We start from the raw sequence: 21,136 nt of genomic DNA on the forward strand, positions 1-21,136 counted from the left end.
GAGCCTAAATGTCGGAGTGGTGCATTATGGGAAGCCTTTATTACTCACCGGGGCAGAAGACGAGTGCTCCACCTGATCCCCAGCCTCCCGTCTGCTCTTCTTGTGCCTGCGAGACCTCCTGACCCGATCACCCTGCCCATCCTCCGGCTTGCCGCTGCAGTCCACGGGCGTACTCCCAGATGCCTCTAGGGGGCGAGGTGACCGATGCTGTCGGACCTTCCTCCGCAGGCTTGACATCAGCTGCTTGCTAGACTTGGGGGGGCTGCCCTGGGTGGAGGTGTCCAGGTCTGCGAGCGAGCCCGGCGGGGTGGGGCCCGAGTGTGGGTCGACCGCGTCGGTCCACTCGGGCTCCCGCTGCAGCACCTTCTTGCGGATCTCCTGCAGGGCGGCGCCACTTGCTCCGTCACCCTCGCTGCCCGAGCCCATGTCGTCGTAGGCTGACACGGCCCCGGACTCCTGCTCCAGGGCGCTGAACACCATGCTCTTACACTTAGTCAGCAGGCGGGGGCGCTGTTTACTCTGCAGGGCAATCCAGTTTCCATCGGGGCTTTGCAGCACTGACGACATGCCTCCAGGCAGACAAAAGACACAGTGAGGAGCTGCTTAGTCACAAGGACACGCCTCATAGAGCCACATAACAAATGCACACATCTGAAATTTACTACTAAGATACTACTACTGGGTGTCTCTCATGGGATAAGCTCCAAACTCACTGTAGCTCAACAAGTAGTGTATTGTGCTAACAGGGCAAAGGCTGTGGATTCAAATTTCTGGGAGCTCATATAAATGATAACACTCCCCGCTATTATAAGTTGCTTTGGTTAAAAGTATCAAATACACTGTTGATGGCAGGTTCTGCTATTACAGTGTAGACAGTGCCGGGGAAGTTACTCACCAAAGTAATCCATTACAGATAAATTTAGGTCCAGAAAGTACAAATCCAGACCAAGGTTTTGTTTCAACCACAATCACAGAGTACTGAACTGGTTGGTTGAAAAAAAACCTTGGCCTGAATTTGTACTTTCGGGACCTGAACTTGTCTGTAATGGAGTAACTCGGTGAGTAACTTCTCCATCATTAATTTCTCATAACATCAATATGACTGTGTGTGTCCACTGATGGATTGGCATCCCATCCAGGATGTCTGCCTAGGAAAGACTCCAGGACCCCCTGAGACTCTGACCAGGGTAAGAGGTTGGAAGATGGATTGACAGACTGTAACTGCAACCACAGAAGAATATGCAGTGAGCAGTGTGACGCTGGTCCTCACTGGAGTTGTCCAGCTGGTCGACACTCTTCCAGCTGGCCAGGGAGGTGCCCGTGTCTCTCTTCAGCGAGCTGTAGTCCCTGACAGCCATCCGCGCCCAGCCCCAGTCGTCGGGCCCCGGGTCCCCGTCAGGGGCCTCCTCGCCGGCGCTCGTCAGGGAGAAGGCCGACCGTGACCTCTGCGAGCCGACACACACATTAACATTAACGAAATGGCCATGCAGACTTATTTATAACGATGCCACAGATTCCGTGCTACCACTAAGTCCTTTTCCAGCACACCAAGAACGAGCGTGAGCGCATAACCAAAATTTGCCAGCAGGTGGCAGCACGTCGCCACAAACTAACAACCTGAGTGCCGCAGACAATCGGAGGCGGTAAATCCGAAGGTTCTGGGTCTTATTCTGATGCCTGCAGACTTGGGGTGAGGGGTTATAGTCCTTACCCAGAGGGACTGGGCGGCTTTCAGGCGGGCCTGCGAGGGCAGAGTGCTCTGCTGGGACAGGGATGGGGGAGGGGAGGCGCCCTCGCCGTCCTGAGCGGGCAGCTCCAGCTTTCTCCTGCGGTGTATGATCTGTGACACGGAGAGATCAACCCTGCAGTCATATGTATGCATAAAGGTAAAGCATAACAGTGGGGCCCATTGAGCCATGGCAGATTATCTGGCACTATCAACACAATAGTGATTAGCACTAACAATTAACAGTGAATGTTACCTAACTGTCCCAGTCACTGTATTCCACTGTATCAGCTGCAGGCCTGGCAGTGGGCAGCTCACCTTCTGCACAATGGACGTGGCCAGTTCCTCAATCAGCTCCTCCTTGTTTTCTCGCAGGTAATGAGCTTCATTTCTCTTCTATAAAAACAATGATAGCGTCACAGCTGCTACACATATGCACATTGAACACCTGGTGCTCGTTCATCTGCAGTGCCCCCTAGTGTCTAAATGTTTGGCCTGCGCTTCCATGCTGTTTTAGGTGTGTCTGACTGGGCACTTGAGTGTTACACACTATGGAAGAGTGGCGTGCAGGAGAAAGGAGTGCATATTAGGAGGGGTGTGACGGCAGAGAGGTGAACACAGGGAAGCTCTCACTCACCAGGCTGTCACAGTGCTCCTCAGCTCTGGTGATGGAGTCTTCTACCGCCTCTTCAGCCACTCGCAGGGCAACGTGCAGCGTCTCGGATATGCTGTACTCTGGGGTATACACACACACACACACACACACACACATGCAGACACACATAGACACACGCACACATGCCTGAATATTAACTGCTTCACACTACTAGACACTGCAGCCCACAAACTGAAAAACTAATGTACTATAAGGATGTACTGATAATTTATAAATATATAATTAAATCGTATGATATATAATTAAAATACATAATTATATAATTAAATTATAATATATCATTTAAAATAAAACATATAACATTCCTAAAATACATACATGCATACTTTGAAGTTACAAGACTATACAGTTTAATTTTTTTTATTTCTAATATGATTCTGACAAAAATACATCCGGATCAGGCTGCAGTCCAACACAAATGGTGAAACAACGTGGGACATTAATGGGAAGTTCTTGGCTAAACACACCGGCCACAGCCCGGACAGGAGGAAGTATCAGCACCAGAGCTGCGGACAGCTCCTTGAACTCCGTTATCCCCATCGGACTTGGGCGGAGACGGTCAGGAACCTCCGACCAAGACGCAGCCGGCTCATGTGAAAAGAGCGCCAGAAGGGACCGGAATGCTGGGCCAGGAAGCCTCCCACTCACCACCAGCGGCAGTGAGGGAAGCCGGGACGCAAACTCACCGTAAACCGGCAACGTGGCAGGCGGGAAAATGCGCTTCGTCTGGATTTTATAGCGGGGAGGTTTATTATTGTTGTCCGCATGTGTCCCTATGATACGTCTGGCAGTAGAAAGCAGCGATGCTGGATTTATTTTCTGGTGTTTTTATAGCGGGCCTCCCTGAACCCCTGACAGCAGCCATAATTACGTGTTTGTACTTAGACACAAGAGGCTCCCACACATGAGTGGGACTAGTCTCTGAGAGCGGGACCAAAAACACAACAATAAGGTGGAAGTGCAAGCAAGACATACTCATTCATGTAGAAGATACTCACATCCAGACCAACGCTTTTATTTAAGTTCTGGCTAAACAGTCATAAAGTGAGTGTTTAAGGGTCAAACAGCAGGTACCAACAATCTGGAAACAGGTGGCCCTTCTGCAGCTGACCTTACCTTCGCTTTGTTTGTAGAACGTCAGATCACTGACGCTCCCCTCGTTGCCCATGCTTTCTTCATAGGCATTGGCCCCTACAAGCATAGTGAGAGAGACCCACTTATGCAAGATCATCATCACATACACATCATCATCAACATCAAACCCACAAGATCATCAACATCAAACCCACAGATCAGCATCAAACCCACGGGATCATCAACATCAAACCCACAGATCAGCATCAAACCCAGGGGATCATCAACATCAAACCCACATGACAGTCATCAAATGGCCGGGGTCAGCAACCTGTTAGGGCAGCTTTGTGGTTTATATCTTTACCTCACATCTTACGCGAATTATCGAAGGAATTTATTGCCTGTCTGTTCATTTGTGCAGCGGGTCACCTGCCATCTCTTGGGTACAGGTTAAAACCTGCACGTCTGAGGAACGCTGGCTTGGAGGGGCTGGGCTGATTTTGCATTTGATTCCTAATAATGACATTTCAACACAGGAGTCGCAAAACCGATGAGGAAATGAAAGATTACGACATACGGCGGTGAACTTTCCAGGCTGGTGTGCATGACTGCACGTAAACGGACTGTGGTTTGCAGTGTTGAGTGGCTGCCATCAGGCCGGCTCTGCCTTCTGGTGGCATATTGCCCCCCCCCCCCCCCCAGCTCACAGTACAGTGGGGGAGGGGTGGGGGGTTGTGGTTCTGGGACTGAAATGTTGTGACTGAGGTGGGCTTGGATCTTCCGATCGCCTCACATCCCTAATGCACAGCTAGAAAAATAGCCATAAGTCTTACCAGCCCCCCCCCCCACATATCAGCCTGTAACATCGGCCGAAATCCAGTGGGGGTGTTAAGGCTGCAGAAAGCTTCCACAGACAACTGACGGATAAACAAACCACCACACACGAAATGTAAGACCTCCCTGTTCTAATGAGAAACAGTCAACAGGCAGATTCCAAACAGGAGGTCAGGGAACAACATGACATATGGATTCACACAGGACTTAAGGCCTGTCCCTGGTACAAAACTACTATTCCCACCATGCACTGCAGTACCCCCCCCCCCCCCCATAAGTATAATGACCTTTGCGCAGTAAAAAGACAAGACATGTTAAATACATTCTACTTGTACTTCATTTACCATCCAAACACTTATTCAGTAGATGACACAGATGGGGGCCTGAAGCCTATCCCATCCTGCAAAGACCACAACGTGCACATACACTCAGGATGGAACGCCAGTTCATCGCAGGGCACAAACGAACACCCTAACTGTCCGGTACTTTCAGGAGACACCGACTTCAAGTGGAACCATAGAAGTCAAAGAAAAATTGGAAATTTCCTGACAAAAATGCACTTTCACAAGGCGTTCGTTGGAATACAAAGAAAGGATAAAGGAACACGGACCGGACCGACGTGCTTTGCAAATTCAGCAGCTGGCAAGCGATCGAGCACAAGTTTACACCTGGGGATTGACGTTTTAAGTGTTAAGTAGTGCTACTGGTCAGTGTTCAGGCAACATTACATTGTGTTGTTTTTAGATCTGATCTTGCTGAGCTATGAAGTGCTTCTTCAGTTTTTTGCCCCCCCCCCCCCCCAAAACTGTGCCCCGGCCCAAAAAACATGTGATACCCAGCTGCCACTGATAACAGCTGTCTGCAGTGTTGGTGCTAGAGGTTCAAATGCTGCCCCCATTCTGTGTGGAGGAGTTTCCACATTCTCTCCCTAATGTGGCGTTCCCCTGGGTTCAAAGACAGACAGGAGCCTACTGGCAGCATCCATACCCACGCCGTACCTGACAGCTCCGACGGCGGGTGCTGGTCCGCAGTGAATTTCCTGTAGAGCGTCTTCAGCACCTTGGCTCCCCCGAAGCGCTTGAAGCGCCTCCTCACATTACAGTAGTACCACTCCAGAGACTGCGTCCTCAGGAACCTGTGGGAGGGGGGTCGGAAACACACCAACTGACCTCTGCGTGCGTTACCCACTGACCAGAAAATAGAGGAATAACAAACTCGTGTTCCCACGTCTTGAGACCATCTGTGATGTATGATTTATGAAACATCTCCGTGGCCTGTATACTGTAAATGCTTCTGTACAGATGTAACATAAGACATACCTTATTGATTTCATTTGAACTTTGAAGCAGGATGCTTTACACTCAATCACAGTACAGTACTTTGAAACCCCAACCATTTTTCAGTATTTTTCTATCCCTTTGATTTTAGGCTTATTACATTGCATGTACCTATGTTAACCACGTGTGCTTTATGGTTTTGTTTTCAGAACATTCTGGGCTATTCAGATATGTCATAATCTGATGCGTAAATGTTGACACAGTTTTGATATCATCCTTCTTATGAGGAAAAACTACTTATTTCTCAATTTTTTGTCTCATCTAATACAAAAATTTGCGGGCACCACAAATATAATCTTATACATGTTGAGATTAGAGTCTGTGATGTGGGAATGCAGGAGTAAGGTCTTGAGACCCAGACCAGTCTCGAGTACTACAAGACTACCTTGTAAGGTACAGAAATTGACTCTGAGGAACCCAGTGGTACAAAAATGTCCCTCATAGTCCATTTCTGTACCTTACAAGATGCAATTACCCACAGCTAAGGGCACAACTGGCAGATCCTTGAGGGTCCAGCGCCAGGGACAAGCAAAGATACAAAATGGCATCCTTTTTTTCTGACAGTGTGGGGGTTGGAATGGGGAACGGGGTGATTTTTTTTGGTGGCCTCAGAATGTAAAAGACACAAGACATAACAAGCATCTACACATCATCTTGCACCTTCTGTCTGAAATGACTGGACAGAAAACCCATGCGAGCAGGCCTATGGCTTCCATTCACTCTCCATCCATGATGCATACAGAACAAACAAACCTTAATAGAACAGTGACACTATACTCGTGCCTGTGGGGAAATTGTGTGCTCTTGTGTCCCGTCTTGCTCACACAGACACATAAACAGGACAGAGCAATCTTCCTGACCAGCAGAGAGCTGGTCAGTGCACAGCTCCCCTGGAGCGATTGGGGATTAAGGGTCTTACTCAAGGGCTCAATAGCAGCATCAGACTGCCAGCCCCGAGACACGAACTGGCACAGACCACAGGCACAGAGTCCTGATCTCGGTGCGAAACATCACCCCCATTCTCAGTTCATTTTGGGGGAGTAGTGGGGCCTGATCCCAGACCTCACCTCTCCTCCGAAACATTCACACCTTCCCTGCATTCCAAGAGTTCCATGAAGCCGATGCCTTATTTCCAAATTTATCCCACATTTCTTGTGCAGAGAGAAGTGTCTGATGCGTGAACATGCTCTTGTTGACGAAGGGGGAACGAGTTGATTTCGAGACGTGGGTCCTGACACAGGGACCCGAATGTCAGCCACACAGCACCGAGTCCCTGTCCCCTCACTCTGTCCCTCGGCCCGGCCCCGAACCCACATACTCATCTCTGTCCCCCCATGAAAGGTTCTGTATCTCACCCATCATCCTCCGATAATCAGCCCCCCCCGTCTCTGCTCCCACAGCACACAGCCATAAGCGACACAAACCCTCTGAGATCCCACAGCACACAGCCATAAGCGACACAAACCCTCTGAAATCCCACAGCTCTCTCCCACACCACTCCCACATTCCTTAGGCTCCTGTCTTGTCTCCAGCATTTTACTCATCCTACCTCCTACGAATCACACACTAACCCTTCAAATCCCGGCCTCCATATGCTCCAGTTTCACTCACTTGCTAGTTGCACAATGGATTCGAACCCTTCGCCGCCCCTAAAGGTTGGTGTTCAGCACACAAAAGTGAATTGTTTAAACTGCCGGGTGCTTGGGTCACTGACTAGCATGACAATCTCGCGACTGCATCTGTAAACTGTGAGCAAACTGCAGTCCTCCAGCTGCCAAAGGGTCATTTGCTGCCAGTCATCCCTGTGGAGCTTCTTCTCATAAACAGAGAGCTCCATTCATTACAGTACATTTTTTGAGACAACAAACACCACGAGCTTCAGGCCAAAACATACCAGGCGGCACCTGCTCTCTCCTCTTTATCTACAAAAGCCCACTTTTTCCTATAATATGCTCCCCAACATTCTAAGTCATTATACTTAATTACACATCATTAAGGATAGCAGTTTTCTAAGTATGAAGAACTCAGCACTTAAGGTTACAGTTAATACCGCAATGTGAGTGTGTTAGCAAGCTTTGGCTTGTTTATGACCTTCAGCCTCTGGTATTAGAGACTGGAGGGAGAGAAAATGGAAATAAGTAGAGATACATGGAGATAGGGAGGGGGAGGATCTGTTGGTGCATAAACCATATCCTTTATAACGAGGTTGACTGCCAAGAGACCATAGTAACCTGCGACCCCCTACAGTCAGACAACCTCTTCTGCTCATGGGAGCTTTACTTATGCAAAAATTTTCTGAGGGCCGAATGAAAAATGATTTGGTCAGAGAGATAACCAATCAGATTATAGAGGAGGTGGGTCCAAGCAACTAGAGGACGTGGGGCCAACCAATCAGATGTCTTGGTCCCACCTCCTTCAGTTGTTTGGACCCACCTCCTCTATAAGCTGATTGGTTATCGCTCTGAACCAATCATTTTTCGTTATGCCCTCAGAACATTTTTGTGTAAGTAAACAAGCATCTCTTCTAACTGATTATTTTTCTCAGGGTCATGGGGGACCCTGTCCCTGGTAACTCTGGGTACATGTCAACAGAACCCCCTCAAATGGGATGTTAGCTCACTAATCCCCTCCCTAAAACCTCAACAGTTCACACAGTTCCTAACAGCAGCTCCTACACTTACTCTACTGGGCCCTACTGGGGATTCCTCACAACAATGATGAAAGGATTCCCCCCAAAGCATGACTCACAAACAATTACCATAATTACCATATGCACAATGTTTAGTCTTCGGCTCATTAGCATCCAGTCTGCAGATGCTGCGCTATCATCCCGCTCGGCCACCTTCATTTAGGGTTTTTCTGCACGTTAGCAAGGAGCGACACCATTGTCTCTGCAGCCCACGGCTAATCATAGTGTTTCAAGCAGGTCCACCATAGTTAAAGAGTAACGTTTTGACAGCTTCTGAGGTGGCCTCAGCTGGGTCGACAGCCAAAAATGAGATTTCCCCTTGATCTTTTCAGAATATTGTCATGTCGTTAGGACATCTGCGCTGAGGCTTCCCTCATCACCTCCATTTCTAGATCAGGCTGCCGGTCGATCCCCATGACTGGGTAGAATGGACCTGATTCCCAGCACCTCCCCCCACCCAAAGAGGGGCTGATTAAACCACACCTGACAAGCCATCAACAGGCACCCACCTAAAGGATGCGCAAACACGTTAACAGCCCAGAGTGAAACTCACCAATTTCACAGTTTGTCATCACCGATTTGTGTAATTTGTGCTATACTCAACATGTAGAAATTCAGCACTGAAATTTCTTTGACACAGAAGAAGCTATTTATGTCACAAGCTTAATGGTGGACTGGGAGTGTCTCTATCCAATAGATGCATATACTCATAGAGACGCAAGATCCAAATATCACCCAAACCTGCAGACAGGATGCACACACACACACACACACAAAGACACACAAAGACACAGAGAGGCAGCAGTACTACACGCATGCAAACCCTAGTACAAATGGCACGCATGTAAGTATACAGTCATGCAAATCTACACACACACACACACACACACACACACAGAGAGACCTGTACTCATATCTTTCTGTCTGTTCATTTCTATGGGCATAACCCTATAACATAACAATAACATTTGGTCCCCATTGGGGGGGATTAATGTCCTTTAGCCCACCCGAATAAATGTACACTTATTAGTTTACAGTGCGCACTCTCATTCTTTTTAAAGAAAATCAGACCTCCCTAGTAAATGCATACACCCTCTGTTCATTAATCTCCAGTGATGATCCTGTAAACAATTAATAGCTAATGTCAGCCAAAAAATTTTTAAATAACGATCCCATCCACAGCAGCCTATACCATCCTTACAGAATGTCATGGACAGTATAGATCATCTAATATTCACACACCAGGAGACAATAACGATCCCATCCACAGCAGCCTATACCACCCTTACAGAATGTCATGGACAGTATAGATCATCTGATGTTCACACACCAGGAGACAATAACGATCCCATCCACAGCAGCCTATACCATCCTTACAGAATGTCATAGACAGTATAGATCATCTGATGTTCACACACCAGGAGACAATAACGATCCCATCCACAGCATCCTATACCATCCTTACAGAATGGCATGGACAGTATAGATCATCTGATGTTCACACACCAGGAGACAATAACGATCCCATCCACAGCAGCCTATACCATCCTTACAGAATGTCATGGACAGTATAGATCATCTGATGTTCACACACCAGGAGACATGTTTGTGAGTGACGGTAAGCATTATTTAGCACAGGCTTCACAAGCAGCTAACCCTGACGGGGGAAATTACAAGGACTAACATGCATCTGCCAGGATATCAGGACGGTGCTGAAAGAGAACAAAGCACAACATGTATCGGAGGCAGGAGGTAGCTCTGCTAGAGATAATCTACTGAACCTTCTGCTGTAATGGATGAGAAGAATCCCTTGGAGTGCAAAGAACCCTGGCATCAAAAACAACTCTTCTCCCTAAAAATCATACACCAGCTCTCCAGCCCACATGTCTAGAATAAATAAATTAGAATAAATATTCTAATATCGCCATGGATACAGTTTACACAGGTATAAGACAGATCGATAGCAATCCAACGCATTTAATACACACAGGAATCAATAACGTAGGTGTAATACTGGCTATCAATCTCAGAGGTACAGCAAACATGGGAACCAACCACACATGAATCACTCACAGGGGTATAACTCAAATGGGTATCAATCATACAGGGATAACTCACAGAGGTATAACACAAATGGGTATCATTCACAGAGGTATAGAAAGTGTGGGTAACAATCACAAAGGAATCACTGACATGGATATTACACAGATGGGTATTGATGGATGGCCATTTCTAGAGGGTGGGACTGGACCGTGTATCTGCCTGGGGGGCTCGCCAGCTGGGATCCTGAGGAGTTTCGCTATGTGGTGGGTGTGGAAACGCACTGCATCAGCACATGCTCCCCAACCTGACCTGACCTGGTATTGATCACACAGGAATCACTCACAGAGGTATAACACAAATGGTTATCAGTCACAGAGGTATGACAAGTGTGGGTATCAGTCACACAGGTATCACTCACAGAAGTATAACACAAATGGGTATCAGTCACAGAGGTATGACAAGTGTGGATATCAATCACACAGGTATCACTCACATGGATATAACATAGATGTATATCAACCATACCGGTATAACTCAGAAGCATCAATCACATGGGTACAAATGAGCATAAATTCCAGCACATCAGTACACCATTCATGGCTATCAATCACGCACATGCAACACATATGGGTATCAATCAAATCAGAATGACATACATGTTTATCAGCCATACATCTATAATGCATATAGGTATCAATCACATCAGAATAACATCACGGGTATCAATCACATGGTTATAAGGCACAGGGGCATCACTCACATGGGTATAACAGAGGGGGACATCAACCACAACATCAATCACACCAGAATGACATGCATGGGTATCAGCCACACGTCAATAACACATACTGGTATCAAACACATCAGAATGACATGCATAGGTATCAATTGCAGTGGTATTACACACACTGGAATCACCCACAGGGGCATTGTCTACCTGTTGCCATGGTTACACTTTGACAAAAAATCAGAAGCCCAACACAGTGCCCCACCCCCCAAAAATAAACTGGAAAAAAAAGTGCATAATTTTGAAAGATCAGAAGTATAAAGATGGTGATGTGTCTAAATGATCAGCTCTTGTGGGTCACTTGTGTGTTAAGCCAGTTTTTGGAGAAGCAGCTCTGTCTCGCCTGGGGTGGGGGGTGCGGGGGTGAGAGTCCTGAACCGGGTGTTCAGAGCTGTCAGTGAGAACTCGCCGGAAAGAGCCGGCAGACTCTTTCAGTGACCGTATGGGCAGGAGCATCCAATCACGCCCCGCGGGATCTGGGTGGAATCCAAAGAGGCGCGGGGTCCCTCTCAGATATGTGCACACCCCCCCAGGCAGGCTGTGGACTGTGAAGTTTAATGGTGGGCGGGGAACACCCCTGTTGGGAAGCGACAGACGGACACCCTGCCCCCGACACGCCCACTCACAGGCCATCAGCCTTTTTTCCAGCATTTTCTAGGGAACAGCGAGGTGACTCCACTGTGGATAGATCACACCTGAAAGTACTGTCTTCGATCCTATGCACACACAGAAATACACTCTCTCACACACACGCACAGACAAATGCATTCTCACACGCAGATATACGCAAATGCACTCACAGACACACTAGCAGATACACAAATGTACTCACAGACACACTAAGTGACACAAATGCACTCACAGACACACTAACAGAGAAACAAATGCACTCACACACAGATATATTCACTCTCTCTCTCTGTCTCTCTCGCTCTCTCTCACACAAACACACACATACACACACACACGCACACACACACACACACACACACACACACACACATACACTGTAAACAGACATATGTACATATGTACAGATAGATAGAGAGGCTTTATTGTTCCTAATGGGAAATTCAGGCACTCCCACACGCTCACACCGACACTTAAAAACACTCGTACTATGTGACACACACACACACACACACACACGCACACACACACACACACCTGTGCACTCCTAGACCCTCCCCCAGCTGTCCTCACACCCCCAGCACGTCCGTGCGGACCCCACCTGCTTTTGTTGCACGCGCTGCAGAGCCAGGCGCGCTCCTCCTCGCAGTAGCTGCTGCACGCCGGGCACACGTTGAAGCCGCAGTCCCCGCACGGCCGCTTACGCTTCAGCAGAAAGTTGAACGGCGAGAAGCAGCGCATGCAGCAGCGCCGGTTAAAGAGCTGCTGCCTGGACAGCAGGGAGCAGCGGCTGCCTTCCTCGTCCAGCTCCTGCTTCATGTCGCTGCCGGGGAGAGAGAGCGGGAGACAGGGAGGGAGGGGGGAGGTAAAAGGGGAGGGAGAGGGAGTCAGTGAGTGACAGACTGCATGCGATCTCAGAAGAGCTGCGCTAACTTTCGTCTCGTTGGGGTGTGGAGAGGGGCGCTTGGATGGTCAGACAAACCACCTGGGGATGATGGTGTGCTAATACTGAGTGTCCATCTCTGCTGCGAGTGCAGACACCCGAACACAGCACTGCGAAAGGCGAGGTCCCAGTGCGAGTACAGACTCCTGAACATAGCACTGCGAAAGGCGAGGTCCCAGTGCGAAAGCAAGCTGTTCTGTCATTTATTAAATGTATTTCAGTATTTATACCGTATTTAAGTATTTAACTGTGCTTCCTAGGGTAAATTTCTTACTCCTATGGCCCAGTAAAGGGCGTTTACACACAATCCTGTTGGTAAACACTGACACTTTGTAGTCTTTCACATGACAGACAGGTATACAGATGCGAACCCTGCCAATGTTTAGTCAGTGTGGTGAGTGAAGGCAGTTTCAAAGGACAGAGAACCTCCCCTTCACCTAACCTAATTTTACCAGACTTGATCTTTCAGTGTTGATCATCATATGGATGTAATCCTTCATCTGGGCTTGGAGACCCCTCAGTCTGTGTGTCCCATCTCTGGGCCCCGCAGAGATCCGGGCTGGATGAGCAGATCTGCATCCTTCCCCTCCATCCCCCATCAAGATTCTTCATGCGCCACGCAGCTCTTACTCAGTTTTTCTATGTCTTCATCTACAAACATGAGCAGCCACCTATCAGCCTTGCATCACCTGCATGAGCGTGATGTGAAGTGTGAGTTTCAATTCAATTCATTTTTATATAGCGCCTTTCACAACAGAGTCACCCAAGGGCATTTTTCATGGATGTGTTGTGATACAAAAACAGAGAAATGAAAAGACTAAGAAATAAAAGAAAGCCAGTGAGTGTTACACCAGGTGCATGAGAGTCGTCAACCCCGGATGCTTCGTGTACAAAATCCAATGGATGTACCCAATCCTCAGAGGGCTATCAACCCAAAGGGCTGCTGCAAGTGGCGGACATCTCCTACACTGCTGCAAAGCCTTTCTGGATGGGTCACCACACCCAGAATGTACCCAATCCTCACAGGGCTATCAACCCAAAGGGCTGCTGCAAGTGGCGGACATCTCGTACTGTACACTGCTGCAAAACCTTTCTGGATGGGTCACCACACCCAGAATGTACCCAATCCTCAGAGGGCTATCAACCCAAAGGGCTGCTGCAAGCGGCGGACATCTCCTACATTGCTGCAAAGCCTTTCTGGATGGGTCACCACACCCAGAATGTACCCAAGACTCCCATCCCAGCCTCTCCCCATTCTGAAACCCTTCTGTAAGACATAAGACCCTGTTACTGACATATTAAGCAACCAAAGGAGACAAACAAAATCTTACCAAAACTTGTATCCCTTCATGGATAAACTGAGAGTAAAGTGCATGTTACAGATTCAATCTAAGAGTAATGCACAGAGTAAAAATTTAGCAAACAGAAATAGACAGAGTACAGACGTAGCAAACTGAGAGCGATGTGCAGAGTATAGATTTATCAGTGCAGTGTGTAGAGTACAGATTTAGCAAGCACAGCAATGCACAGAATACAGATTTAGAAACAGTAATGAACAGAGTACATACTTAGCAAACTGGGAGTAATGTGTAGAGTATAAATTTATCAGAGTAATATGCAGAGTAATGCACTGACTACAGAATGAACAAACAGAGTAATGTGCAAAGTACAGAATCAGTAAATGTGAGAGTGGCATGAAGGGAAAGCAGATTTAGCACAGGGACCTTGGAGGTATGAACAGGAGAATGGTGTGGATCTAAGTTTCTGATGTCATCAGCCCAGGGGCCTGAAGATGCAGCCCATACTCTGCTAGAGAAGCTTAGGCCTGGACCTCTCTCTGAAAGAGCACTCAAATAAATGCGTGCATACACACACACACACACACACACACACCCTAATTATGTCTCATGCAACATTCCTTCAATGCACTTTAAAAACAAATTCCTTCAGCGTCACTGGTTTTATTGGTTCATATAAACATTTGTCGCAAGGCCAGAAAATCAGTGTCACAATGAAGCAGAGGACCCTTGTTTTGAAAAGAAAACCGGAATAAATGAAAACCAGAGGAAATTAGAACCCTGACAGTGCTGAATATCACTGATTAAAATAGCATCGATCTCACCTTCCCAGAGAAATTGGAAACGGACCCCCACCCCCATGGCCCCCACCCTGAGATGCAGAAAAAAATTCAGGAGTACAAAACGTCGATGTAATTTGGGAGCTTCCACAGAACGTCGAACCGCAGAGAAATGAAAATGCATGGAAGTTGCCACGACAAGCCACGAAAATCCAATTTCTCCAATAAGTCAACATGTCTTCAAAGGGCCGGCTTGCATACAGACAGGGCGTGGCGCTGTCGCTGCCATGGTAACGGTGACAGACGGCCCTGGAAGGCCCATTAACCTGAAGCACCTCCCCACCAAACCAGGGCTACTACACCAAACAGTCACTCTGGGGTCTGTATCACTAAGTGAGATTTGTTAGTTAGCCAGATAACTTGTCAGATTGAAGGTACCCCAATTTAAACAGACTTTATCTTCATTGACTCGTATTTAGCCCAGACTACCTTTAATCCGACAAGTTATCTCGCTAACCCAAAAATGCAGCTTGGTGATACAACCCCCAGATCTTTCCTGTCCTTCTCTTTACGTCACATTTACTCACATTTGTATCCAAAGTGACATACGATTGAAAACGCAGGGTCAGACAGTCCCTGCAAGACTCAAGGTTAAACATCTATGCTCAAGGGCCCATCACACTACAGAACCTGGGATTCAAACCAGCAACCTTTAGATAACAGGCACAGCCTCCTAATCTGCTGAGCCGCACGCCTCCCCCTATTACTGCCCCAGGATACCCCCAAATGCCCCCCCCCCATCTAGATTTGACCACCCCCCCCCCCCCCCCGACATCAATCTCAGGCTTTATCTTCTGAGGAGTGCTGATAACCAATCCTCTTATTTACTCCCCTAAAATGCTTCCAAGAAACTGGTTTTCTCATAACAGTGTAAAAAATACACCCATGTTTGGTTATCATATACAATCACCATGAATTCTCTCTTACCTCTCTTCTGCATCACCTATGTGTCTCCTAACCACAATGGGTTTTTTTTTTTTACCAAATAAAAGCAGCATATATATGGCTTTTATCCATACCTTCCCAGCGAGACTGAGAGGCTCAAACGCACCAGGATTCAAATGAGAATATTAAATATCCTGGCCTAGTAGGTTTTAGCCAGACTGTGCTGAAAGCTACCAACCGGAAGCATAGTCAGACATCACTAGCTGCCCACAAAAGTGATAATTCCATCCATCCATCCATTCTCTGAAACCGCTCGTCCTATTCAGGGTTGCGGGGGGTCCGGAGCCTATTCCGGAGGCTAAGGGCGCAAGGCATGGAACAACCCTGCGCCCAACCCATCACAGGGCACAGAAGCGATAGTTGCAGATCTGAATTGCCATACTCGCTGAAACACATAACCACTAGGAGAACTCGAGGCAGGAGAGGACAGCGGAGTTGTCCCTGATCTGTGGGGCAATTTTTGCTGGATGTGGGTGCAAAATGCACACAGCAAAATGGGGTTTGGCCCCAGTAACATAAATGTCCCTCAATGAAGGAGGGGGGGGGGAGGTTCCCAGCACCTGTACATCTGCCGAGTTAAAGGAGCAAGCGGCAATCTGGACAGCCAGCATGATCCCTCCGCAGGATTCCCATCTCCATGGAAACCGACAGCTGCCAGCAGAGCGTCCCGAGTCCGTGACAGGTCACATGCCCTCTGACACTGTCAGTGAGGCACACACCGAATGCAGCCACACTCCTCTGTCTGCCTGTGGACGTTAACTCTAATGTTAATGCACTTAATGATTCCAGACAGCATGACAAATCAACAACAGATGGAAACTGATAACAGAAAAATACTTAACCCTTTATTTGGTTTCAGCAGTGAGGATGGATGGGGCACTTATTTTCTGCGGGGAATTTTTCCCCAGAAAGTACATATTTTGTTATCATTTTTCCCCCCAAGGACAGCAGAGCTCATTAAATTGAACACAAATGTGAGATAACACTCTGCAGGTTAATCGCCAAACACCAGGCCTGTCCTCACAGAATGAGAGTGATTACACTCCCCTGCACGCAGGGCACACCAGTCCAGTGCTCTCACTGCCATCTCCTGCCCTGGCGTCTCACCGCGTACAGAATGAGAGTGATTACACTCCCCAGCACGCAGGGCACACCAGTCCAGTGCTCTCACTGCCATCTCCTGCCCTGGCGTCTCACCGCGTACAGAATGAGAGTGATTACACTCCCCCGCACGCAGGGCACACCAGTCCAGCGCTCTCACTGCCATCTCCTGCCCTGGCGTCTCACCGCGTACAGAATGAGAGTGATTACACTCCCCCGCACGCAGGGCACACCAGTCCAGTGCTCTCACTGCCATCTCCTGCCCTGGCGTCTCACCGCGTGCAGAGATACCTTCCTCCTTATTTTGCAGTTTTATTTCCTAAAGAAAGCGGATCGCTTTTCACCGAGCAGTGCATCTCCGCGTTCGCCTGGAAACCGCGCCCACGGACGCAGCCTGGAGGTGCTGATCGGGGGAAATCTGCCCCGTCCTCCGGACTCTGCTAACCCAGAGACAGCATCGCCCTTCAGGTCTCCAGTTACCACCAGCCAGCCCATGCATCTCCCTGGGTCCCCAACGGTTAGGGCCTCCTGATGACAACAAACATTTACTACACTGGGGGAAGAGAGGGGCAAAGTGACTTTCTGAGTGGAGCCTTAGAGATCCTGCCCCTGGCTGCACCCCTCACAGAAGGTTTCTCTGAAGCTGTCCCCTCAAAGCTTCACTTACATGTTCCAAAGGTGGGCATAGCCACATATACCTGATACAAAGAACCATCGCTGGCTAAGAATATCGATGTAACACATTACAGTCATTCATCTGACGCTCTTACCCATAGTGACTTGCACTAGAGAGAAGGATGACAATTTATATGGGATTGAAGCCCACAACCTTTGCATTGTTAACACAATGCTGTACTTGATGAGCTACAGGAAGACACCAAACAAACCAAGAACTGTAAAACACATAAGCACTGTGCTGACGCTAACACCATGAGGATTCATCGCAAGCTGGGATCACTGTAACGTATCCCATCCTGTTGATTGTTCTATCGCGCACATGCTTAAATATAAAATTTATCATAAATGTATACATTTTACAATAATCTCTCCACATCTCCGGGTGATATGTTTCAAGACGTATTGCGGATAGCCGAAAACACGGATAATAGCAAACCATGTGCGGACCCCTATATAATGTAATTTTTATGTATATACATACAGTAAAGTCCAATTGATAAACTGCGCAGTCATAACATTGCATTATACAGTGCTGTACAGTTACTGTACTCTCTCGAATGAAAGGGATTCTGAGATTGTAGCCAAATCCTCAAGAGATGGTATAGCAATGAAAAAATATCATGTATCATGCTTTTTATAGCCCTCAAAGGACGAAGGGACAATGAAAAAACACAGGCTACTGTTACACATTTTATGCTGAAAATATTGTATTATGTACCTGTATATAACCTGTAATGAGAAAAGTTTATTTGTTCAAAAATATCTTAGTAGGTACCCCCTAGCTTACCGCCTGTACTTGCTTGGTGAGCGTTTTGAAACTTATGAACCGTTTCTGGAATTTTTAAACTTTTTCTTTTTTAGAGCACAGTAACCTGTGGTTAACCATGGCCACGAGGCAAATTCATCCTAATTATTCATCACAATTATTCATACGTTACTATCCTGCACAGTGAAGTCGGCAAGAAAGCAAATATTAACAATATAAATAAAAATCTGCAGCTTTCTGGAAAAGCTTCAGACTCTTAACCACGATGGCACTCATTGTCTCAAGCTGGGGTATAAGGAGGTCCACGCCATTGCGACAGTCCACTCCAGTGGATTTCACAGGAACCTGATTCAGATCCACGCAAGGGAACCTATTTATGGTCCACGGCACAGGCCAAGGGGCTGGCTGAGCCGGGAACAGGCAGACGATTCAGTCAGCTGAAGGCACCACGCCAATCCAAAGAGCATGGTGCACCAGGGCAGACCTGCCTGAAGGCACCACGCCAATCCAAAGACCATAGTGCACCAGGGCAGACCTGCCTGAAGGCACCACGCCAATCCAAAGAGCATGGTGCACCAGGGCAGGCCTGCCTGAAGGCTTCACGCCAATCCAAAGAGCATGGTGCACTAGGGCAGGCCTGCCTGAAGGCACCATGCCAATCTAAAGAGCATGGTGCACCAGGGCAGGCCTGCTTCCACGTTGGATCCACATTGCCTGGCCCGGTCAGGGGGCCAGCCTTACACTGTGACAGGTTGGCAGCATGATATTCAGCCTACGTATGTTACAAAAAAACTTCAACTGTAACACAACATCAACAACCACGGGAAGCTATACTGTAACAAATTCGGATTTAGCCAGGTCTGCGAACATGAGAGATTAACCCAGCCTGCAATGATGAGGAAATAGCCAGTCCTACGACTTTGAGGAATTAGCCAGGTCTGCAATTGCGAGGGTTTAGCCAGATCTGCGAGGGCATGTGATTAGCCATGTTTGCGAGGATGAGGGATTAGCCTTGTCTGTGACCGTGAAGAATTAGCCAGGTTGCAGAGGGTGAGGGATTAACCTGGTCTGTGACTGTGAGAAATTAGCCAGGTCTGCAATGGTGAAGAATTAGCCAGGTCTGCGAGGGTGAGGGATTATGCAGGTCTGCAAGGGTGAGGGATTAACCTGGTCTGTGACTGTGAGGGATTAACCTGGTCTGTGACTGTGAGGAATTAGCCAGGTCTGCAATGGTGAAGAATTAGCCAGGTTGCAGAGGGTGAGGGATTAACCTGGTCTATGACTGTGAAGAATTAGCCAGGTCTGCAATGGTGAAGAACTATGCAGGCCTGCAATGGTGAAGAATTATGCAGGCCTGCAATGGTGAAGAATTAGCCAGGTCGCAGAGGGTGAGGGATTACCCAGATCTGCATTGATGAGTGAATAGCCAGGTCTGCAAGGGCGAGGACTTATCTTGGTCTGTGACTATGAGGAATTAGCCAGGTCTGCAATGGTGAAGAATTAGCTAGTTCGCCGAGGGTGAGGAATTAGCCTGGTCTGTGATGGTGAGGAATTAGCCAAGTCTGAGATGGTGAGGGATTAGCCTGGTCTGTGAGGGTGAGGGATTAGCCAAGTCTGAGATGGTGAGGGATTAGCCTGGTCTGTGAGGGTGAGGGATTAGGCAGGTCTGTGAGGGTGAGGGATTAGCCTGGTCTGTGAGGGTGAGGGATTAGCCTGGTCTGTGAGGGTGAGAGATTAGCCTGGTCTGTGAGGGTGAGGGATTAGCCTGGTCTGTGATGGTGAGGAATTAGCCTGGTCTGTGAGGGTGAGAGATTAGCCAGGTCTGTGAGGGTGAGAGATTAGCCTGGTCTGTGAGGGTGAGGGATTAGCCTGGTCTGTGATGGTGAGGAATTAGCCTGGTCTGTGAGGGTGAGAGATTAGCCAGGTCTGTGAGGGTGAGAGATTAGCCAGGTCTGTGAGGGTGAGAGATTGCGACAGTGATTGCGACAGTGATTTACCTTCCATATCTGTAAATAACTAGAACTACATGCTTTTTATTTATTTGTCAAGGTCCCCTTTGCAATATCACTATAATGGCTGACAGGGTAGCAGATATTAATAAGTAAATGCTCGGTAGACATGTAGGGAATCCTTTTGGGTTTGAACACACCACCTTCCAAATGTTCTGCCTTCTGACTAAATACCACACAGGACCAACCAAGACTCCCATGATGAGGGAATTCACCTTGGCCAAGTGGTGAGGCTCGGGTACACGCCATGGCATCCCCCCAGCCTCCAGCCAGGAGGCTGCATGTTGCTAAGCAACGGCACCTGGGCAAGAAAGACTTTACATCTACAGCGGGAGGAATAGGTTTCTCACAGGGGCTCCACACATGTTCTGCAGTTCATGCTGGATGCATGGATCACAACCCCAATTCCTATGAAGTTGGGGCGTTGTGCAAATTGTAAATAAAATCAGAATGCAACGATATGGAAATCTCATAAACCCATATTTTATTCATAACAAAACATAGAAAACACATCAAATGTTTAATCTGAGAGAATGTATCATTTTAAGGAAAAGATAAGGTCATTTTGAATGTCATGGCAGCAACACGTCTCAAAAGAGTTGGGACAAGGTCATGTTTACCACTGGGTGGCATCACCTCTTCTTTTAACAACAGTCTGTAAACGTCTGGGGACTGAAGAGATCAGTTGCTTGAGTTTTGGGAGAGGAATGTTGTCCCATTCTTGTCAGATACAGGATTCTAGTTGCTCAACTGCCATAGGT

At 47.8% G+C, this 21,136-nt stretch overlaps 1 protein-coding gene across 5 annotated transcripts in view; it reads right to left on the reverse strand.

Annotated features, from left to right (window-relative positions):
* Positions 1–21,136, reverse strand: part of LOC111840196 (rab effector MyRIP-like) — a 38,260-nt gene that overhangs the window by 7,564 nt on the left and 9,560 nt on the right. For all 5 annotated transcript variants that reach the window (XM_023804759.2, XM_023804760.2, XM_023804762.2 and 2 more), the window contains exons 3-10: positions 12,398–12,619; positions 5,309–5,445; positions 3,519–3,593; positions 2,364–2,461; positions 2,045–2,122; positions 1,712–1,840; positions 1,271–1,445; positions 49–569 (exon numbers count right to left, since the gene is read on the reverse strand). In XM_023804759.2, coding sequence (XP_023660527.2) covers positions 49–569; positions 1,271–1,445; positions 1,712–1,840; positions 2,045–2,122; positions 2,364–2,461; positions 3,519–3,593; positions 5,309–5,445; positions 12,398–12,619 — 1,435 coding nt within the window. The remainder of the gene's footprint in view (positions 1–48; positions 570–1,270; positions 1,446–1,711; positions 1,841–2,044; positions 2,123–2,363; positions 2,462–3,518; positions 3,594–5,308; positions 5,446–12,397; positions 12,620–21,136) is intronic.

The sequence above is a fragment of the Paramormyrops kingsleyae genome, chromosome 4 (genome assembly GCF_048594095.1).
Source record: "Paramormyrops kingsleyae isolate MSU_618 chromosome 4, PKINGS_0.4, whole genome shotgun sequence".
NCBI lineage: Eukaryota > Metazoa > Chordata > Actinopteri > Osteoglossiformes > Mormyridae > Paramormyrops > Paramormyrops kingsleyae.